This window comes from Nicotiana tabacum, chromosome 12 (genome assembly GCF_000715075.1).
Source record: "Nicotiana tabacum cultivar K326 chromosome 12, ASM71507v2, whole genome shotgun sequence".
Classification (NCBI taxonomy): domain Eukaryota; kingdom Viridiplantae; phylum Streptophyta; class Magnoliopsida; order Solanales; family Solanaceae; genus Nicotiana; species Nicotiana tabacum.
The window spans coordinates 45,898,105-45,921,576 of record NC_134091.1 but is presented as its reverse complement, the minus strand read 5'-3'; the positions used below and the strand labels follow the sequence as shown (position 1 = coordinate 45,921,576).

The 23,472-nt window shown below is 36.8% G+C and overlaps 2 protein-coding genes across 3 annotated transcripts; one reads left to right on the top strand and one right to left on the bottom strand.

The window, feature by feature from the left end:
• Positions 1-2,557: 2,557 nt before the first annotated feature.
• LOC107807356 (uncharacterized) lies at positions 2,558-10,968 on the top strand. 2 transcript variants are annotated; one of them, XM_075226441.1, is made up of 6 exons: positions 2,558-3,492; positions 3,587-3,650; positions 4,435-4,508; positions 4,582-4,685; positions 4,810-4,875; positions 10,388-10,968. In XM_075226441.1, exons 1-6 carry the CDS (start codon positions 3,447-3,449, stop codon positions 10,637-10,639), a joined length of 606 nt encoding a protein of 201 aa, XP_075082542.1. In that variant the 5' UTR covers positions 2,558-3,446; the 3' UTR covers positions 10,640-10,968. The 2 variants fall into 2 exon arrangements, with proteins under 2 accessions (XP_075082542.1, XP_016487201.1); XM_016631715.2 differs by lacking the exon at positions 3,587-3,650 and having other exon boundaries at positions 2,593-3,492.
• Positions 10,969-11,777: 809 nt separating this feature from the next.
• Positions 11,778-21,553, bottom strand: LOC107807365 (uncharacterized). The gene is made up of 7 exons (XM_016631726.2): positions 20,646-21,553; positions 17,310-17,388; positions 14,970-15,121; positions 14,285-14,408; positions 13,566-13,751; positions 13,185-13,256; positions 11,778-13,063 (listed from the first exon to the last, which is right to left on the bottom strand). The coding sequence occupies exons 1-7, from the start codon at positions 21,095-21,097 to the stop codon at positions 12,245-12,247; spliced, it is 1,884 nt and encodes a 627-aa protein (XP_016487212.2). The 5' UTR covers positions 21,098-21,553; the 3' UTR covers positions 11,778-12,244.
• Between the last annotated feature and the right edge of the window lie 1,919 nt (positions 21,554-23,472).

The window sequence follows — 23,472 nt, the reverse complement described above, 5'->3', positions numbered from 1 at the left end:
TTAAAAATGTCAGGGAAACTGACTGGTTTTCTTTTGTCTTTTTTAGTACCGAGTCACATGGACGAATATATTGGTGTTGTCTTTCACCATAGGGGTCACCTTATTGACGGAAAGTATGTGGGGGAGGGTGAAAATATAGGGCATGTGGTGGACAAAGAACATTCCTCTTTGACCGAGCTTCTGTCTTACACAACAGAAACCCCTGAAATGCGATACAACTCAGTTGGTGGGTTCCTTGTTCAATGTCCTAAAACTCAGAAATGTTTTCCAATTAAAAATGACTATCAACTATTAAATTTGATTAAAGACCTGAATGATGGGGATAATTTTAATGTCTATGTGAGTCATGTGATATATAATTTAGAGGTTGTGGAGGATGTCCCCGTGGGATATTTACCTTCCTCACAAGGTGGTGATAGTTACCAAGCTATAATTAATTCAGAAATTAGGGGTGGTCAAGGGGTTAGTGTACATGTTGGTGAGGGCATTGGTGTAACTTTTGATGAGGGCATTAATGTAACTTTTGATGAGGGCATTGATGTAAATGTTGATGAGGATATTAATGTAACTATTGATGAGGGTATTGGAGTAAATGTTGATTAGGGTATTGCAGATATATAAGTAAATACTGTTGAGGGTAGTGGTGTAAATGCAGAACAAAATAGGGTTACATTTTCAGATGAGGATATAAATGTTGAAGAGGGTGCAGCTGCAGATCATGACAACAGTAATGAAACAGATACAAATCTGTCTGAAGATAAAATTTTTGGTGAAGATGACCTTGAAGATATTCCAGAAGAAGATGACAGTGAGATATATGATGAGTTAAGATCTGTGAGGAATGCTGCCAGGGAATTAAATAGAAACTGGCTGAAGAAAAATGCAAATGATGTTGGATTACAAAGTAAGAGAAAACAGAGGAGAAAACCTGTTTTTATAGAAAATGTAATTCTTGGTGAGGCTGGGATTGATAAGGGATTTGAAGACATAGGGATAAATAAGAAGGATAAATATGTTGGAAAGCTAGATGGGGATGAAAAGTATTTGGACAGCTCAGATGCTGGGAGTGTAGACAGTGATGAAGAGTTAGACCTACTTGCTGAACCTGGTGCTGATCTTCCTTCTAGAAGAAGTCAAAAGATCAGGTATGCCTTTGATGCTAAAATTCCTCTATTTGAGTTGGGCATGATCTTTGATAATGCAGAAGATTTTAGGAAAGCTATTTCTGACTATGCTATTCAATATAAAGTTTCTTTAAAGCTTAGACCTAATGAGAAAGATAGAGTAAGAATTAAGTGTAAGCATGAAAAGTGTAAGTGGCACATATTTGCTAGTAAGGATAAGGATTCAGGGAACTTTACTGTGAAGACATACATACATGTCCATAAATGCCCAACAAAGAACAAGAACAAACTTTATACAACCAAGTACATTGCAATAAAGCTCCAAGATAGAATCATCTCAACTCCAAACATCATAGTACTTGATTAATGACTTGTCACTTTATACTAGGGACAAACAAACACAAAATCTGGAAAGGTCAAATAGAACAACACAATCAAGCACACAAGTTGATAGTCAAAGTTATACAACCCAAGCTGCAGGTACATCAACTACCACAACCCAAACTTCAGTGGCCCCATCTTTCTTGTGTGCTGAAACATCAAAAGTAAGAAGTAACACACCATCATGAAGAGGTAGAGGAACTGTAGGAAGTGATTATAGGGGTAGAGGTGGATGAACTAGTAGGGGAAGAGGTGGAAGATCACTTGCTGCTTCTGTTGCATCCAGTGCATCTATTTCTGCTACTACAAGATCATTTGATGCTTCTGCTGGAAAGAAAAAGACCAGAAATTCTAGTTTTGGTTTGTACACAGACACACAAACAGGAACTAGTATCATTAATGTAAGTGTGAGAAGTATTATTCTGTATTTTCTATTCTTAGGCTTCTGCATTATTTTTTACTAACTCACTATATTTTCTAGCCTGGTAGGCCAAGTGAACGACTTATTTCAACCGGTGCCAACTTGATGAATGCTGCACAAACTAATGCAGATCTTGAATTTAGACCAAATGGTCTTAAGTGGAAAGGGAATAGAGCTGTTACAGGGAATCAACTTCAAAAGCAAAGGGATGCTGCAGTTTCCAATAAAAAGATGAAAGCTGGAACCTCTACTTCATCTACACCAGTTGACTCATGTCAAAGTCAAATTTAGAAAGAAGTTTGTTGTATTTTGTTGGTCATTTATATGAAATATTTTTTGTAAAGTAATTTGAACCTACTTATGATGGTCGTTTGGTCATATGTATGAACCTTACTTTCGTATGAGATGTAATATGAACCTACTTTTGTTAGCCCAGTTTTTTGGATTAGTCTACCTTTGCTTCAGCAGTATAATTTTTTGCAGAAACTGAAACACATTTGATCATTGAAAACTTCATCATACACATTATAAATTTCAACTACATTGAATAGGCAATATTGGCCATAAATCAAAAACAACATTGCAGTAAAACAAACAGGGTTACATGCCCATATACATATACCATACGCCTAAATAATAGAATATTCCCTCAAAAACCAACCCACAGTTACAATTATAAGCAACCACACCAATGTCCTCCGTTTCTTCATCATCTTCGACTTTTCTTCTTCATGATTTTTTACCCTCTTTAATAATTCATACATGACTTTAGTATAGTGTCCGGATAATTCAACATTGTATCAACGAAAAAAATTGCATCCACCACCGGTAACTTTTTCAAATCTACAGTCATAGAATATTCTACCCAGATTAAATGGTGACCACGAAAGTTTTAAAGGAGCAATTTGGCCACATTTGCAATTAAAAACGGGTTCCATTGAAATAGCAGAAGTAGGGAGGGAGAAGAAAAGAAATTTTCTTCAAAGGGAGGAAGAAGATAGACGCGGCCGGAGAGGAGTTGAAAAGTGAAATAAATTTTTAGGGTTGGGTTTGAGAATTTAAATTAGGGAGTTCATTAAGCTTTTTTTTTTTGGAATTTCACAAAAAATCCGTTTATTATCGATAGGATGACTTATACACGCGCGAATCCGGAGGTGTGTTACACGCGACGGGAGATGACTAGGTCGAGTGTTTATTGAGTTCAATTTTTGGTTAGTTGAAATGTTTAAATGAAAAGGGTGTTAGTTATGGGTTCAAATGGTCATTGGGACACTTAAAAGGCGCTTTATCTATTTCGCCAAAATAAAACTTGCGTTATATTTCTTTCTCCATTAAATAGAGCGAAGTCTCAACTTACCGCCGGACCTTCATTACCGCCGATCTCTTCTCGCTGGACTTCCATTACCGCCGGTGATCTCTTTCCTTGTCTCTCTCCCTTTAGATGTAGAGGACTCGAGGAGGACAAAGTTGTAATTCAGGGGCTGGAAGTCCAAGAATGGTGGTGGTGTCAGGAACTAATAATGCCTTCGGCAAAGAAATGGCCATCAGAAAACGCATTGCCAGCATGTAATCTCAAACAAACCCTAACTCCTCACTTAATCATCTGTCTGTTTTATCTCTTTTTTTATGTTGGACTTCTTTTTTCTCTGTGTTGCAACAGTTTATTTTGATAAATATGTTATTGAGAAACTTTGCAAAGCTGGAGGCTTTTCTTTGATTTTGTGGTGAGTAAATAGTTGGTTTCTGGAGAAATATATTTATATTTGTAAATAATGGAAGGGGATGATTTTGAGTGAAAATCAAGTAGGACATGCTTAGGGGATGTATTGGTAAATTGCACCATTAAAAGGTAAATCTTCATTTTAAATATTAGTACTCCCTTGGACTTATTGTTACAAAGCATGACTAGTACAACAACTATCGCCTCAATTGCAAGCAAGTTGGGTTTGCTATATGAATCCTGAGCATACCGCTTCATTTAAGCTCATCTTGCAATAATTAGTATACTATACAATTAAAACTAATAATTAGTATTAGAAGTTCTCTATATTTTTATTGGCATATAGATCTCATATATGACTAAAAGATCTTAGAAAACATAAAACCTAAAGTAAATGTACTAACATGACTAAAACATAGTCTCAACTAATTATTGCTTTCTTCCATTGTGCCCTATTTTCGCTAGGTCTGTGTGCATGCCAAGAGATTGTAAGTATTTCAAGACAACTTCTTTCCATGTTATTCTAGGCCTTCCTCTTGTACTTTTAGCACCTTCACTCGCCATAGTTTCGCACCTACAAACTAGTGCATTTGGAGGTCGACGCAAGACATGTCCAGACCATGTCAAGCGGGCTTCTCACATGTGTGCACTATGATCCATGCATAACTAGTATGTGAACCAAACAATCCCTTGGTGTTATACTATCATGAAATTCTCTTCTTGGTGCATTCTTTCCTTCCTTTTTCTTTTCTAGATACCTCTTTTAATTCTAACATGTAGTTTTGCAGCTTTAATAAAAGAGAAGAGGATTTCCCGTCATTGCGCGAGTACAATGATTATTTAGAGGAAGTGGAGGATATGAGTAAGTTTCATTTACTGATTTGCTGAAGTTGAAAATCCTAACATTTTGCTTAATGGAATGCTGTCATTTGCAGTATTCAATTTAATTGAAGGAATAGATGTTCCCGCTATTGAGGCAAAGATTGCACAGTACCAGAGAGAAAATGCAGAGCAAATCATGATTGCTCAAGCACGTAAGGTTCGTCCTTATGATACTCTGTTGTCATAGATAGGATATAGTTTTTAGTAACTGCTGCATGCGAAGCACTAGTATTTTGTGAACTGCTCTCTCTCTAATCATATAGTGCTCTGTGGTGAACTAGGCTGAAGAATATGCAGCAGCCTTGGCAGCCAGCAAGGGACAGCCTACACAGCCTGATGGTGATGCAGTGAGTTGATCTAATATTCACACTCTTAAGATTTATGTTTATTTTCTGATTCTGGTAAACCGTGGTCAAATATTTTGGAAACTTCTTAATGTTCAGCAAGAGGCATAAACATCTCAAGCTTCCGGCTTCCGCATTTTCCAATTTTAACTTTCATGTTGACGAATAAGCTTACTGTTGCTCCCTTGCGGAGTCAGTGATAGTGTAGGACAGCTTTCTCTAACTTCTCTTCCTTCCCAATTTCACTCTTTTTACGGAAAATAAGAATTAATTGGAATATGGATCCTATCTACCATTTAACAAAAGTATTTGGAATAACCTACGTACTCATCTTTCTTTCCCATTTTCTGTAACTGGACCAGGGGTAAAGATGCATGACGCCATGACCTTATACAGTACAGAGATAATTATCAGCCTTAATATAAACTGAAAAGATATGAGTTAAAATCCAGACAATACAAAGTTATACAGTGTAGTTGATAGAATTAATTGAATCCCCTATCCCTTCTAATCAATAGAGAAGCATATATATCTGACTCAAATCACAACTAACTATCTTCCCTTGAGTTTCTTTTGCTATATGCGCCTTTCTTCCTGTGACCTTGGTTAATGCCTGGTGCATGTGTCTGTGTCATATGCTTGTGTATAAACTATAGCCAGGCTATGTGTGTCACAAGAATGCAAATGGCAGACATCTAGGCCACGGTGCATAAGCGAAACGCCATGAACCCAATGACTGAGCTTCCAACCTTCCCATGCATAAGACAGGCTTCATTTTCTTTCTTTCTTCTTTTTGTTATTTATACAATTGAATATCTCATTAATGTCACACCAAATTGGTGTTGCATTGCAATTTATGAATTTATAGCAAAGCTATACTAATTCAACCAACTATTTGTAGTTTTATGCAATACGAGAAATCCTTTATATACCTTAAGTATAGAGATCTTGACTCTCCAATAGGGGTTTTCAACACCTTCAAGTTTGTTTAGTCTTTACTCCCCATCAGACAAACAATTGTGAAGAGGAGCAGTGTTCCACAAGTCTTACTTTCCGAACAACAATCTTCCTAGTTCCCATATTGCGTTCTGCCAATATTCCAGCTAGTCCAATATGTTAAACATGAAATAACTAAGCCCGCTAGCTCTGTTATAAAACTGCAATGTAGTAGTAGGTGATATACTTCCTCTCCCTTCATTTTGCATAAACAATGCTGAGTGCACTGTGTTTTCATCTCGTCAAATAATCCTGCCAAGTGATCCACCATATTTAGAAACCTACTTTCTTAGGTGGCTTAGTCTTCCATACCGACATCTACATGAACCTCACTTTCCACTAATTAGAAGATGCTTTCACCAAAATGAATTTTGAGGTTGCACCATTCCATATAACTCAGCCAAGTGAAACGTTTCACTTTGTAATGGTTTTCCATGGCCACAGAGGTGGGAGCTGGGTTTGACAGCAGTGAGTAGCAACTCTTGACCTTCTTTCCTCCCGAACATGTCAGCTATCATAGCTTCCTTCATCATGATAAAAAAATAAGGCGGAGAACTCTGATTTTTGTGCTAAATCATCAAATCATGCATCCAATCAAAAGCAAATGTGGTTACCGTTACCTACCATGAAATAAATGAACCTAGATATTTCTTTCATGTCCCTCATAATTCCCCTCTACATGCTTGTCCCATATCAGATAGCAACCTCCTCAAGGTATAGCTGCCATTCATACTTCGCCAGGATCACCTTCCTCAGTAGGGCCTGGTCTTTGCATGCAAATCTCCATAAGTTTGATCTGGTAATGCCCAATCCTCGTGCCTCAATTAGGAAGTAGCCTATCCCGCCCTAATGGATGGTTTTGTCCTTTCTCCATCTCTCCATTAGTTTGCCTTTCTCATTCTCACTAGCAAGGGAGTATTGAATAATGACATGAAATGCGTAGGAATACTTGAGAGCTACCGACTTCGTCAATGTTTTTTTACCTTCGATAAATATTGTTTTTTGGAGGGGCGTGTCCACTATCCCGAGTTTCAAAGGCTGCGGTTGGTCCTAAGGTTTGTCCCCATAAGGATTTCTTGGTCATCAATAATTATGTTTTGGTTTTTTGGCCTTCGAATCTCCTTTCAATTTTCTGTTTGATGGGTTTTCAAGGTTTAACATCTTGAACTTACCTCCTAGAGGCAAGCCCAAGTATGTTGTGGGGAGATTGGTCAAACTGTTGACACTAGCTTACGAAGTTTAGGTACTTCCCTTACTGGAATTTTTTCCGTATCCTCATTGATGTGGAGACTGGATATAACCTCAAGCCGCACTAGCATCCTTAGGTCATTGTTGTGCTATCTGTGGGTCACAAAAAAACAATGTATCTTCTGCAAGTCAGACGCATGAAATGGAGATGTTTTAATTCCTCCTGCTCACCTAAAATCCACTTAACTGCTGCACAGGCTTATGAAAGGCATATGATAGGGTGCATTCTGTTAGCACGGAGACATGAAGAGAAAAGTTGGCTGTTTTTGTTCAATATTATAAGCCTTACATGGAGGATATTGTTCAACTATCTCATGGTTACAACCCATTAAGTGGTGGTTATTGTATTCTCAGATAGTTACCACCCATGCTGCATTCGGTTGCAGCCCGTGATGGTCATGTCTTCCACTACTTCACCTTTTCTGATGGTTACAATCCATGATGCATTTCTGGCCGTTTCTTCCACAACTTCCCCCATTTTAACAATCTCCCTTTTGTTTTAAAGTGCAAATTTTGTTTTCGATTGGCTATAAGTAGTCCGTTTGGTCTTGTCTTTTGTTTTTCCTTGTGATTAGCTAATCTCTTTGTAATTGGAGTTATTCCTCTCCGTACTAACTAGCTCATTAGGGTACTCTATTTAAGATTCTCGTTCTCTCTCTCTCTCATTAATAAATTTTTTTGTTATGCTTCATGATTCCCTTCCCCTTTCCATTCAAATTTTACAGTTCAGCTTTCTAACAAATAAGAAGAGCAACAGTGAGTCTCTTGTTGGATGCCTCTACAGCTCCCAAAAACATCCTTAAGAGCTTCATTAATCATCACAGAGGGCTCATCGTGAATTTAATTATCTAATCTGCGGTATATTTCAGTTTTCTGCATCGCAACCTCGAATCTACAGTTTCATTTGATAACCGGCGTCTAAACTCTCTCCCTCCTTCAATTGATTTAAGGTGTTTTATTAGCACTTTCAACTCAATTGACAGTACCTTTCCATGATTTTTTACACTCTTACCAGCTTATAGGCCAGAAATCCTTTTTTTCTACTGCACCTACCCTCTTCATTTTTATACTATGAGGGATGAACTTATCCCAAAAAAGCGACGAACTAAAGATTCCTTGAAACCGATCACATCCTGTAGAATTGGTCCATGCATTCCATCACATCATTTTTCCCCACATCCTAGCTATGCTGAAGGCAAGTTACCTTATTTTAAAAAAAGACCAGAAAAAATAAAAATAAGACTGCTGAGGGCGAGGATGAAACCATTTGACCAGGTGCCTTGTCATCTGAACAGTTCTACTCGACCTCTTTTTAAGGTTTTTAAGCTCCTTTCTATCAAGGCTGATTCTTAATATTGTCTATGCCTCCCCCCCCCCCCAACCAAACACATCGTATAGTGTCTAGATACCCTAGAATACTTTTTCCTGACAAGTTGGTACAGAGAATCTTCCCTGGTCTTTATTACCCTTCGAGAAAGCCTGACAATGATTTGTAAGAAAATTACATCTTTGGTGACATTTTCCCATGCAGTGGGAAAACTTGGTATTGTTATCTCCTCCTTTTTCGGATTTCTCTTTCAGCTTATTTCCTGTATTAGGTACACTCAACCAAGGTAGGGGTAAGGTCTGCGTACACATCACCCTCCCCAGAACCCACTTGTGGGAGTACACTGGATTTTGTTGTTGTTGTACACTCAACCTAGGCTACTTTGATCTCTTCCCACTGGGGGTCTCGTGCTCATCGGTCAAGCCACCACTGTGCTCTTTCCTTTCCGAGGTTTTCAATTCCTGAATGCTTGCAATGTTTTTCGCTGTCCTGCAACACATAATCCAGGCTTCTTATGCTGAATGCTATCCTCTTTCAAAAAAATCCTATATTCTTGCAATGTTTGTCTGTCCTGGAATACACAAGCTAGGCTTCTTATGCTTCATTTTCTTTAATAGTACCTCCAACTAAAATTTGCTGTTAAATGTCATTTGGACAAAATTAAGAAGATAATTAAGCTTGAAAGAAGTAATTAATTGTTACTATGCAAATTTGCAACTACTAGTTCGGCAGTTATCCTTTTGAGACTTGAGAAAGTTTATGATGAGAAAGAGATTTAAAGTGGTAGTACTTACAGAAATCTTACCAATTAAATCAAGAACATCTTGCATATAGTTAAACAGGAATTTCTATGGTATTGATTTGCATGGTTTGAACAAATTTTGAGTACAGTATGGTCTTCTCTTGCTAATATGGATGATGCCATGAATGGCATAAAACTAGTATATCCTTGGGACTTCAGGCCCTTATTAGTTCCTGTAATATTTCTCACTTCTAAATTCTTTCTACCTGACTGGTTTAAATTAAGTCAGATAAATACGGTAAATTCAGGGTCCTTCATCTTCCTTGAGATACTATTGAGGGGATAAGCTAAAGAAAGTTTAGAAATTACTTTGCATGTAGTGTTTAAAGAAGTTGTTAGAGATTGTTGGTTTGTTCACTCGTTTATTTTAACTGTGCTATTAGCAATGACTGGAAGTCTGAAACTAATATGCTTATTCGCGCTTGAAAGTTTCCACTTTCACGTTACTTTGAGAGTGGCTTGGACAAGCAATTTAATGCACCTCGGCAATTTAATGTCTCTCATAAAACCAAAATAGAAAGGTATTTCTTTTCCACCACCTTTTTTTCACCAGTCCGCATAAAATACTATTTCATGAGCTCTTGCAAATCTTTTTTCAAATATGAAAAATGGGTCTTAAATGAGATACCTATCAAACTTGTCGCATCCTGTTAAAGTCGTCCATCTCTTCTTTTTATGTGCACAATCTACACTGAGCTACTTACCATACTTGTAGCATTCTGCTAAAGATGTTCTCTGCTTTTTTATGTGCACAATATATAAATTATTGATGGTCATATTTAGAGTTAATTTAGTCAAGGCAGAGCAGTTACTAGCTTGATATCCTCTTCTTCAATGATTTCTCCACTACCAACTACATGCCATCTTGACCTGAAGAGTCTATTATAGTGACTGACAAAGGATTATCTTTTTTTTGCTTTTTCAAAAGTGGAGCAAGTGAGGTTACTAATAGTAGAATGGGACAAAAGGATAGTGATGGTTCCTACACAAAAATGTATGTGATCAAAGGAAAAGTGAGCGAGTGAGGTTACTAATAGTCGCTGACTCTACGTTTTCTGTCATATTGACCTATCACTTCTCAAAAAGTGATCATATAGATCATCTCAATTTATTTTTAACTGAGTTTTTCTTCATTTCTACAGGCTTTGGGCCAAGGCCCTCAGGCAGGGTCTAGTACTGGTCCACAAGGGCACTATGCCCCTGCAGTTGCCGGAGGTATAGCTCAGCCACGGCCAACACAGCCTCTTCCAGTTGGATCAATTCCAGGGTTAGAGTATGAAGATGAAGAAACGATGAAACTAAGAGCTGAGAAGGCTGCTAGGGCTGGAGGGTGGAGTCTAGAGATAAGCAGGAAAAGGGCACTTGAAGAAGCCTTTGGAAGCCTATGGGTCTGAATATAGCTATATGTCTCCAAGACAGTCTTCAGCTGAGGGTGATTCTTGCAAAAATTCTGTGAAATAGCTATTCGTTCCGGATTACTCAGAGCAGAGCATACCATTTAACGGAGCAGCATTCCAGCATTCGGCATGGCATTTTTTGTTCTTAGATGGTATCTTGTAAAACTTTCCAAATTCTGGCTTGTCATTAAATATCTTTGGTCTTTGTTAGACCTCAGTTTGCGTCTCCACATGGTCTTTGACTCTCCGCATGGACTGTGGACATCATGCTATTTATTCTGGGGAATTTTGGTTCTTATCTAACTAATTTTCTTTTTTGAGCTCTATATTTCCTTTTATGCACAATTTAGGTTCCACATTACTTTGTTCTGGATTAAACTGGGCTAGCAAGCTTACCAGTATTTGGCACTTCCACTCTGTATTTCACTGCTACTGTAACATTTGCAATGTTCATTTGGGACAATCTCACATGCAAAGCGGAATTTCGTTTCATGGAAAGTTCAACATTTTTTCTTTTCCTTAATTTCTTTTTATTTTACTTTTTGGGCGTGGGTGGGGGAAGGGGTGAAGGGAAGTGGGAAGCAAAAGATTGTCCATCTTTCATAGAATCAATTGACAACTGCACTTAGTTGATATTTGCAAGAATCAATGACAACTTCACTGAATTGATATTTGCAAGAGCAAAAAGTTCTACAGCAACTAGCTACTACTACTGATTTATACATTGCATCATTAACCTGATATTTAGAACTTGCAGAAACTAATTTTACATCTATCGTCCCTCAAGTTTGGCCTTATTTCCCTATATTATTAAGAGAGTAACACTCTCCCTTTATCACTTGATTACTTTTAGCGAGTTTCATTTATTGTGTAGTATGGTTTGATAGATTTCGCATGAGACGAGACTGTTTATTTTGTTTGATTACAGATGGAGAATAGCGTGCAGTATTAACAAGAACACAAAGTAACGATCAAGCGAAAAAGGTTTAGAAGCAAAAGTCTTTTTTGGGATTGGAAGGAAATAGTAGGAAGTTGTTTAGCTTTGTTGCCACTTGCCAACCCACATATATAGGGAAAATATAAGTAGTACTAGTATTCAGTGATCTCTTATCGACCAGAATCATGAGAATGGAGGTTTAAAGAATTCCAACCATTAACAAATATAATAGAACCATGTATTTGAGACAAACACTTCTCTGAATAAGATATTCCCTAATCAACCGCAAAGATGAGAGGCTTTTTACAGTTACAACAACAATTAATGACCAATGCTTATTGATATCCCTTTCGGAGAAAAAAGGGGGGAATACCTAATCAACAGCACAAGGAGAATAAATTAATGCCCCAAGTTCGAAACGACAGTACTGCCTCTCTTATACTCAGAATTGGACTTCTCCAAATCAAACTAGAATCTTAAAGTTACAATAGCACACAGTTGTAAATGGTATTGCATTGTGTTCATTGATGGAAAACTGCAATGACAAAAATCTTCCTGCCCAGAAAGCTGTGAGCGTCGCATCACACTTCAATTGACTCCTGCTCTACGTCATAATCCCCAGAAAACAAGGTGGCTGTTTCAGACTATATCAACAATAATACCAATCAAACTATGCTTGGTGCATCACCTTCCCAAGTACATGTGGCTCGGGACCAGCGTGTCCGGATGCAGTCAACCAAAGGAGCATGCTGAGAAGGTTCCGGTTTTGAAACTTCAGTAACAGAATCCTTACCTGCAGTAGGATCACTTGTACCGGGGCCTGAAGACATGAACTCCTCCGGCGTCCATCTTGGGGGAACTGAAACCCTCAACTTAGTGAGTCTAGGCCTTTGTACCGGAAAATCATTTAAAGATGAAACCTGGTTTCCATTCATAACCGATTTTGCAATCCCATTGAAGTGGTAAAGATCAAAGACCTTTTTCCCCATTAATCCACTAGGATCTTTTAGTCCTCCCAAACACTTGTCCAAGTCTAATAGAACCTGCCAGAATTCGCTCCATACAATATATCCACTGCTGCAGAGGTTTTGAAGCTTATCGGTGGGAAGACTGACATTAGTCTCCCTAAGGACTTGATGAAAACCTTCCACGCTAATGAATCCACCACCTCCACTTTGATCTTGTGCATCAAAAGCTCTACGGATCTTTGTTTCCCTGCTTTCAAGTTCATTCTCCTCCTGAACTTTCGTATCAAGAGCAAATAAGACAGTGTAATGAGATTCACTGCCAACAACCCATATTGGCCATTTCGGGCATTTCAAATGCAGGCCAACCTTGCAAAAGTTTAGGGACTCTAGCAGAGTAAGAAACCCAACTTCCACCATTGTGGAGATACCCTTCACAAACATGCCACCACCCAAATCCATCCTCCCATCAAACACATTGGCAACTGCTTCCCCAGAAAGCAAGAGGTTCACAATTTCCTGTTCCAGGAAAGATAAAATATAACATAGTCTAACCAGTACTTAAGTCCATAATTGACACAAAAGAGAAGAGCATACAATATATTCACCAAAACTTAGCCTTTTATTAATCTCTGGATACCTGTGAAGCATGTCCAAAAGGTGCTGTAACCAAAGGTTGAGAAGGATCATCCCTATCAGCTTGAACAGAGTCCTGTACAGAGAGAGAGAGAGACATATCCGTTAAAAGGACTAATACACTACAAGATATATGCTATTGTCAATGATCATTTCTCTTAATCATTTTGGAGAAGATTAAAATTGTTTCCATGAATCCATTGTTCACTTTTAGTTTTGTAAATGTCCTACTCTCATCTTGTTCAGCAATGCTTACACACAGAACTAGGACCGGTCCTAACGAAACAGCCTACTCTTCTTCTATGTTGTAGCAAAAATGGGGAGCTGAAAACCCTACCCTCACGCACACACATACACACAAGTGAATAAATAAAAAAGAAGTTACCATTCCACGAGAAAGCAGAGCTGATATTAGGAACAGCATTGCTCCCATACGACTTCGGAATACTGGGAGCAGTGCTTCAAGTCTTTGAAGGGCATCTACTGATGATGTATATGTGTTAATGATTAAAACCTTTTGCAAGTTAGCCCCGGATTCAAGTGAGAGACCTTCAAGTGCTTTAGAAATGACCTGTATAACAAAACACAGTAACCTATTAAAATCAAACATTAGTCATTCACCAATACAGAGAGATTTATTAAATGCAAGCACCTTCACATGCACATATTCTTGATTAAGCATTACATCCATAAGGTACAAGTGAAAATCTCTTATCCAAAAAAAAAGGAAAAAGAAAACAAAAAAGGACATGTAAAACAGATTCGGAATGCATTCCCCGTGCCAAAAAGAAAGACAACATTTTGAGAACAAGGGTCAAAAAAACTTATTTTTCAGTGAGGAATTCAACATTGATTCCTCTACTTTTTTATATAATAGTTACATATTTAGAAATAAGATAAAAATTGTATTATATATCACTATTTTCTTTTAGTTAGATATATTTTAGAAGTATGAAATATGCGTACTCAAATAAAAATTGCTTGTTTCCCCAAACAATGAAATTGGACAGGAGGAAGACAAAAAGGAGCAACATGGAAAACAAATTCATTTTTTTTTAACAAGTACATGGAAAACTAATTCCTAGCAGACATCTAGTGGCTTACCTCATCACTCGAACGCCCCTCAGACGCATCAAGGTTACCATCAAGTATTCTCAAAGATGCTATCACAACCCTTCTATTGCTTCCGCACATAAACAATATCTCACCCATGCCTCTGACCAATGCTCTGTCCCCGATCAATAAAAAGGAAAAGAAAAGAATTTCTCAGGATTTGTCTAAAAATATCAAAATTTTCCCAGGAGCATTTACAAAAAAGTACTCCAGTTACATAACGAAGAGATAATTCAATCGGACAACTAACAATCAGGAGACAATGAAAAGGGCCACCAACTGCAGTCAGCAATTGTCACGTTGGGGTAGGGGATTACTTTTTTTTTTTCACTCATGAAAGGAAGTATTCACATATAAATACAAGTGTGATGTGAAGTTTTGTAGTTGAAACAGAGTCAATATTACAGTGTGTAGAGTCCTTTAAAAAGACATATTAAACTCCCTGGTATCTTTTTGTAAATTTGACTAGCAGCACATATTTTTGTGCTGATGAATATATTGTTACCATTCTAAAAAAAATAAAAAAATGTGTGATGTGCAATAAATATATCTCAGGAATATATGAGCCTTGTAGCAGTAAAATATATAAAAAGGTCTCAATGAGACATAAATTCAGTAATCCGCTTTAAAACCCAATAAAATATGCCCACATAGCAACAAGATTCACAATATCAACCTTGATTTTTTCTCTTCACTTAGAGATGAAAAAATATCAGCTCCAGCAGATTCTTTGTCAGCCAATCTTCTCAAACCAACATTGGCGGACAAGCTAGGTGAAACAATATTTAATTCCTCCGAGAAAAACAATAGGTATCTCAGAACAAAAGCCTGCAGAATCATGGAACCTTTGTCAAAAAGAGATGGAACACTACGTGCACTTAAATTGAGTCCAAAAGATGCTAAAGTCGAACAGGGAGTACGATGAATGTAGAATCAAGTAAAATGAAAGTATGGTGTGCAATTACATAGAGTGCACAAAATAAAGTACTAAAGAGTAAGAAGCCAAATACTTCGCCATCCAGCAGAACAAAATGGTACCTGGTTATTTATTGGAAGTGACAGAGGATGCCCATGAATGTACAAGAAATTTATGCATACTTGCACTGCAACTTTTCCTAATTAATACTGACATTTGTATCCAATACATATGGCTGTAAAACCATCTCAATTTCTAACTTCTAGCAAATACTTTAAATTTACTGTACAACAGGGACACGTTTCATTCTTGACCACTAGAAGTAGCTGTGAGATTAACATAAAAGAATTCAAAGCAAGTCCAAAACTATCTATCTGCTGCAGAAAATAGCTATAAGATTAAGTGATTAACATAAAAAAATTCAAAAAAGTTGAAACCTATCTGTCCACTGCAAAAAAATAAACCAGAGTAAATGACAATCAGTTCATCTTTATCTAAGAAACTTTGATTTATTCCTAAGGGTAAAGACATAAGTTCCATCCTAAAGTTGTCCCAATAACTCAATTACACACTTGAACTTTGCGGGCGTTCTTTTACCCTTACTCTTGTTCAAAGTGTAACTATTACCTCCCTAAAAATACAACAACAACAAAAAACCTAGTGTAATCTCACAAGAGAGGTTTAAAGAGGGTAATGTGTACACAGATCTTACCCCTACCTTGAGAAAGTAGAGAGGTTGTTTCCGCCTTTCGGTAGACCCTCAGCTCAAAGGAAAGATGAAAAAGAAGAAGCAGTAGCAACAAGCAGTACCTCCCTAAAAATAAAGAACCACTTTTGTGGTGGGCAGTGTTTCACAAGCTCCTACCACATCAAAGCCATGTAGATGCCATCTAATTTTCTCTCTCTCCTTTTTCCCTTTTGCATTTTTTTCACTTCATCTTCCATCACCTTCCTCCCTCTTCCATAACACCTACCAACATCCCTATTCCGCTATGAAACACCAAACCATATTCTAATATCTACCTCAGAAAACTCTATTTCCCTCACTTCCCTTCTCTCTGAAAATTGATAGGATTTTTTACATAGACATATTAAAATTACTTAACTTGAATGTCACCATTAGTGACCCAGCTTCCCCCTTCATTCCACACAATGTGAGAATCCTTGTGCTTCTTCCTGTTCTTATCTCCAACGTCTCACCCTCTTCCATTTCTCTAAATTAATTTGAACACCATGAAACACACATATACACCACCAGAGGGACCTTCACCACACAAAATAAACACATCTCCTCTCTAAAGTGATATTCATCCATGGTCAAATATCAAATTAACATCCAATTGATTTCCTTTCAACATCTTGAATTTTAATATTTTCATAAATGGATTTAAGTGAGAACATTTCACCAAAAAAGCATTTGCTGGCAGTCTTTTAGCGGAAACTTTTTCCAGTCAAATCCTATTACTTTACTTATTTTTCTTTTATTTCTCATTCCCTCTCTTCCTCTTCTTTCTGTCAAAACCTTCTAACTTAGCATCAACGATGCTGCTGGATATAGTTGTTGCATTGGCAACAGAATTTTGTAGCTTTCACTATTTTAATGGCATACCAGCTCTTTACTGCTAACTCCAACTTCTCATCTGTGAAATACTTCTAAAAAGGGGGTCTCAAACAGATCCTAAAAAAAAAAAGATCTGTCCGAAGAAAAAGAACAGAGGTCGATTTTTGTTGCTGCCTTGTTCGTTCATAGAGTTGGATCTTTTTGTATGTAATTGTAGGGAAGAAGAAAAGGAAGAAGAGAAAGAGAAACAGAAGAAAAACAAAAGAATAAAAAATAAAAAGAAAAGATTAACAAAAACTTAATTTTTTTATCCTATTAAAAATGACATTTGTGCAATTTAATTCATTTTTAACTTGTGTTTTACCACTAACACTCTTTCAGCCTCTGAGGGGGATAATTAATACACCTTGGTCAAGAATAAGAGGGTAAAAAGAAACCCGCAAAGTTTAAGTATGCAACTGAGTTTTTGGGACAAGTTTAGGGTAGAACTTATGTATTTTTCCTATTCAAGAAGAAACAAGAGAGAACCAAAGTATTACCTGTATTGCTGCTAGCACACCACATGGCCCACCTTCATGCTGCACTAAACCCATTGATGTATCTGGATCAGGACTAAATCTATAAAATATATTTTCAAGTATCAGAAGTCCGTGTATCAATGTTCAACCTAAATAAGCAAAGATTAGATTAAGAGAACCTACAATACCAGTAACAACATTATGTAAACTTCTAAGTCGTACTAGAATTTCCCCCGAGTACGTATACAAGGTTCAGAAAGAGGCAATGACACCATCCTCTACAAACACTCGACACAAAGGACAAACTACGACAGACTTTGCATTAGGTAACACATCATAAACGCCTCTAAGATAAGTAAAATCTATCATCACTTAGCTAGTTATATTGGATGGTGGTCATAGACACCAAAAGGACACTACTTTAAGGTGCAGGGGGTTTGGATAAGCATCGGTGATGATGGACTACTTGAAGGACGAATAACATTGAATACCCAATATCAAAAGAGGTGTGCCGTGTGCATGGTCTGTTGGTTCCTGCCTAAACCTGAAACCAGAACCAACCTTGAGTATTTGGCTATGGTTTGGTCTGATGTGGTTGAACACTTCAAAATGGTCTTTTTTAAGAGAACAAAAACGTTTTGTATCTCATTTCAATTAGGAAAGTATAAATTTAGAAAGGCAAAATTAGCAATTTAACAAATCTTGTGTTTTCAAAACCAGAAAAAACTTATTTTACTTTTATATTGAGAAGTACATATCTGGTACTAGGATATGGAATCCTAAAATGGTGTCTTAAATTCACAGCTGAAGCCCATGGCACGAATTGTTCCCTTGGTCCTCACATATTTGTCCTTTGGCTACGCCATCATCGAGCACAAAAGTACGCATGCTATATAAACTTGTGCTTTATCTCATATAGCATTTTACTTTTCTTTCTTTTTCCGATGCGGGATTCTCAGGTGTCATACTTGCCAGCCAGTTCTTCTATTTGACCAACCCTTATCAGTCCCAGTGTTATAAATAGCGCTCGCCTCAGCGCTAATAGCGTGAGGCGAGGCGAGCAACCTGCGCTATTTTGGCTCTGTTGCTTTGCGATTGTAAAAGGCGAGCGCCTCTGCCTGTGTAGCGAGAGGCGAGCTGTGGCGTCGCTTTTTGAAAAAAAAGAAAGAAAAAGGCACAGATATTTTAAAAAAAGACCAGCGACTTAAAACATTAGGGCTTGCAGTGATTTCACGTTTCTTTCTTCTTCAACCTTCAAACAACAGAGCAACCAAGTTCACCCAGTCCAGGTAAGCTTCTCTTCTTCTTCTTCTTCTTTCTCGTTCCTCCCCCCCCCCCTCCCACCTTCTTCTTCTTCTTCTTCTTCTTCTTCTTCTCTTCTTTCTATTTTTTTTGCTCTGTTTTTTGTCGAGCAACAGTGCGCTCTGTTTTTTTTAGTTTTTCTTCTTCTTCTGATCTTCTCTTCTTCTTTCTATTTTTTTTGCTCTGTTTTTTGTGGAGCAACAGTGCAGCAAAAAACAGAACAGAGAGTATGTTTATGCTCTTTTTTTTTTTCCGTCTTTCTTCTTCTGATCTTCTTTTTTTTTTTTTTTTTTGGCTCTGTTTTTGATTGAGCAGCAGTACTGCACCCTGTTTTTGCAGAGGCAGAAACAGAGAACTTCTAACTTCAAACCTGAAATTTCCTCCTTTTTCAGTTATAGAGTAGAATTAATTGCATATTGTAAATTGATATATTTATTAATATATTATTGTTATTGAGTTTTTAGTTATATATATAATATTTTATTTTTTTGTATAAATTGTCGTTTCACATAAAAAAGGCGAGCGCTTCGCTGCGCGCCTCTCGCCTCAGTGAAGTGGGCCCTCGTCGCTATTTGTCGCCATACGCTATCCAAAACACTGATCAGTCCGCTCTCTGTCATGGGCGTAAATACAACACCCTTAAGGACTCAACTTAACGTTGATGTTTACCCCATCATCGTACTATGGGAGTATGATTCTGATATCATACTTGTCGGCTCAAACTCATGGCACGTATTGTTTGCTTTGCCCAACAGACCTCAGTATTTATCCTTTGGGCTACGCTGTCGTCGAGTCCAAAAGCATGTGAACCCTGGGGCTATTTACAACTAGCCAATTAAGAAGTCTTAGATGTATGTGAACTTGTGCTCTATCTTATATAGATCCTTCTTTCTCCCTTTCAGATGTGCAACCCTTCTTCGGAAACTTGTCCGCCTAGAAGCCTAACAGTCCTTCTCTTTAGTCCACCCTCATCAGCCTGCCTTCCACCATTGGTAGCAAATAGTGATATCAAGGCCTTCTCTTTAGTCCACCCTCATCAGTCTGCCTTCCACCATTGGTGTCACATAGTGATATCAAGGCCAGTACCTCAAAAAAGTTGGGAACCATATAAGGGCGAGTTCGGGATTCAAATGTTGAGGCTTCCTCTAGGTTAAATCCCAAGGGGACAAAACCGTGGGTCTTGAGGGTCCAGAGCAATCATGCCAAAGCAAACAATACCTTGACACCTCGGCCTAGGCCGTTACAGGTGGCATCAGAGCCAGTACACCCCCTCGTATAATGCTGGGAAAAGTTTTCATCGAGGACGCTAAGTCCCAAAGGGAGATGACTGTAACTTCCCGCAGACTATTGGCGGTGAACTCGAAAAGGAAGCTCCACGTGAAACTTGCCTTAGGCAAATTCCAACATCGGAGTGGGAGGGGGAAATTACGGGCAATATAAGGCGAGTTTAGGATTCAAAATGTTGAGGCATCTTTTTGGTTAGAGCCCGGGGGGCAAAACCGTGAGACCGAAAAGGCTTGAGGTGGCTTGAATGGAGGCGAGCCAAAGCGGATAATACCTTGACACTTACGTTAAATCTCTGCCAAACATAACATCAACCATATCACTCATCATATCACTCATCTTACTAGAACTGCTTATTTCTACCAATTCGATTTTTTGTGATCTTTTTTATTTTCAATGGTATTCTTTAGTTTTTGTTTTATACAAGCACACCTACCCACCTTTTTTTAAAATTTTGAAAAGAAAATAAGAACATAAAATAGCCCTTAACAGCTATTTGTTAGACGATTATCTACACAGGAAACCAAGAATATTAATAAGAACACTAAATATACTGGAAAGAACGAGTCATCAAGGAGAAGAAGTAAAAATCCAATTGCCAATAGCAAGTAATTGAATGAAATTGCTAGATGAACAAATTACCTTGTGAGATTATATCAGATCATAAAAGAAGAAAAAGCAAAAGTAAACTTAATTCAACATCTCAATTATCACAAACACATAATCCCAACTCCAATTCTCACAAACAGAAAGGCATTAATATAACCATACCTTATGCCCTGATTAGTCCACTGACCAAGAATATCTCTGGTAACTTCACAACCAAAGATCATTGAAAATAACTCATTAGCCTCTGCAACTGAAAGCTCTTCCCCCAAGTTCACATTTTTCTCCTCAGCCTTCACCAAATTCACATTTTTATCCTCACCCTTCACCAAATCCACACTTTTATCCTTACATTCCACCACCCCACTACCAGACCCAACACTCTTTTCCGCCAGCGGCTCCGCCACATTCTTGGCCGCCACTATCATCCGCTTTTCAGCAGCAGCAGCCATCAATTCCCTCTGCAGTCGCCGGTTTTTCAACTCCGGCGACTCCCCTTCTTCCCCAACGGCACCGGCGACCTCCTCTCCCGGTTTGCTCCTCTTTGGCTCCGGTGACTCCTTCTGCATACTCATCCTTAACGCCATTTTTAACTCTTCATCTTCTTGATCCGCCATTTATCTTAATTTTTCACACACCCAGATCCAGGAATTTCAAGAATTCCCTAAAATCAAAATCAAAATCGAATCTTTGAGCACTAAGATATCCAATTTAGACAGCAAACTTCAAACTTAGGGTTTTCAGAACCAAATGATGCACTATTCAGTTACAGATACACGGCACACACTATAGTAGAATTTGAAAAGATCAATGTTAATTGTTCACATAAATATGTACATGTATATATGCATAGAATGGATTTAATCGTTGAAATATAGAATGAGGAAATAGAAAGTTAATAAAAGCTGGTATTTTTAATTACTGGATATAATTTAAATCTAATTTAACATTACACACCATATAAAGAGGGTATACAGATCAGGTTTCCTAATAGGACAAGAAAAGGGAGAGTTATACGACGACGTCCAATTAGTATTGTTTTCAAAGTCTAATACTTTGAGAGTTGAGAGTTTGCAAGATTAAGAACAAGTGATGAATTCGTTGTAAAAGATATCTGTAAACTCCTACTTTCTTGCATGTGAATTTTCTCAGATCATCCAAATTATTAAAAGTATTAAATTCCAATAATAATAAACTATAGACATGTCTAAATTAAATTTGTTTATTTGCATATATATTTTGAGGACATTTAATGACTTATAAAATAAGGAGTAAAATATACAAAACTGCACATTGTTATATATATTTCTAAGACATCGGAAGCAATACTTTTTGATAAACTTTTTTTTCTTTTGTATGTTTTCTCGGACATACCACAATCAGTTATGCTTTTGTATAATTGCCTTCTTGGGATTAATTTTTTTAAAAAAAATATTAAAACATCGTCTTCTCGATTTCAATGCATATATCAAGCACATATGCTTCAGAATCACAAAATATTCCTATAAGTAACATGTATTTATATTAGCTACACTATTTCGAGTTAAGAAAAATATTAATAGCATTAAACTCGTTTGCAATACTTTACCTTGATACCATAGTCGAACAAACTCATTTGTGGACTTGAATGTCTGAATTGCATGATGAAGTCTTTCTTTGTATCTGTAGAAAGAAGATCATGTGATCAGTTAAGAGACAAATAATAATGTATTAGTAATACCTTGTGCAATATCTTATCATAATTTAAAAAAAAATGATATTGTCATAATTTAACAATTTTAGAATATCAAATATTAAAAAATCAACACAGTTTTTAGCCTCAATTATAAAGTGAGAAAACATAAGTTATATTGGAGGTAATTCAAGAAGGAAATGATGGCAGCTGTATCAATAATATACCACACATGGAGTAGCAAGGAACTGAAAAGTTTTCAAAGGAACTAATGTACGTACAACACAGATAAAAAAGGAAATCATAAAAAGATTAGATTTATTTAAATTGTCTAGGAAAGCTCATAGATGTCATAGTTTGATACAACAAATCTTATGTAATTAGTGACTATTACAGACATATTATTCACAATACTCTTCCTAGAAGATAGTTGTGATGTTAGGTGCTCTTGGGTGTATTGTTCTTTTGTTTGTTACGGTAATATTCACAGTTATTACTAAAAAGAAAAATATAAGTTATTTGACTCTTTTAAAGTCTAATATAAAATTATTTTGACGAATATGTGACAAACGTTCCAATGTAAGTAAAACTAAAGCCTATTTAAGTCGACAAATCTTAACTCGAATAGGAAAAAATAAAAAATTTAAAAAGCTCATGAAAAAGATAAGTAAAAGAGAATGCAAGATTAAAAAAAATTGGGATGCAAACATGAGATATTCTATTTTTAGGATAACTTTCTAATATATAGTGACTTTAGGGATGAATACTTTTATATTTGTTGAATGATTTTTAATATATTTAACTTATATTAAAAGAATTAAGTACTTTTAATTTTTTTTCATATTTTACTTAAATAAAATGAAAAGATTTAATTATTGCCTTTAATAACAAAGTTTTAAGATTATTTATTTACTTATAATATTAACTAGTATTAAGTAAATTTATTCATGTCCTTATTCGTAATTTGATACTTAAAAATATTTTCTGAAAAGTTTGGCCAAACACAAATTATTGCTCAAAAATATTTTTCAGAGTGATTAGTCAAACACAAACTGATTCTCTCCAAAAGTATTTTTTCAAAAAGTACTTTTGAAAAAATCACTTCTCAAAATAAGTTAATTTCTCCGACTTGTCCAAACAGTTTATTAGACACAAGCTTGCTCTAAGATTGTTATATGTTGTGATGGGACGTTTGAGAAAGAGAGAGCAATTTATTTCCACCTTGTTCTTGTATCACTATTGCTTCTCCGATGGTTCTTTAAATCATAAATCCTGTAATTGGTTGATTTTAAAAATCTTTCTTTAATTGTCTATATCCCC

Bases quoted from the DNA above. Each gene is read 5' to 3' on its own strand.
- LOC107807356 (XM_075226441.1), top strand. From the start codon at position 3,447: ATGCCTTCGGCAAAGAAATGGCCATCAGAAAACGCATTGCCAGCAT. The intron at 4,509-4,581 runs GTAAGTTTCATT...TGTCATTTGCAG, and splicing joins AGAGGAAGTGGAGGATATGA to TATTCAATTTAATTGAAGGA. The intron at 4,686-4,809 runs GTTCGTCCTTAT...GTGGTGAACTAG, and splicing joins TGATTGCTCAAGCACGTAAG to GCTGAAGAATATGCAGCAGC.
- LOC107807365 (XM_016631726.2), bottom strand. From the start codon at position 21,097: ATGGCGGATCAAGAAGATGAAGAGTTAAAAATGGCGTTAAGGATGAGT. The intron at 15,122-17,309 runs GTAATACTTTGG...ATGATTCTGCAG, and splicing joins GTGTGCTAGCAGCAATACAG to GCTTTTGTTCTGAGATACCT. The intron at 13,752-14,284 runs GTAAGCCACTAG...TTTGTTATACAG, and splicing joins AGGGGCGTTCGAGTGATGAG to GTCATTTCTAAAGCACTTGA.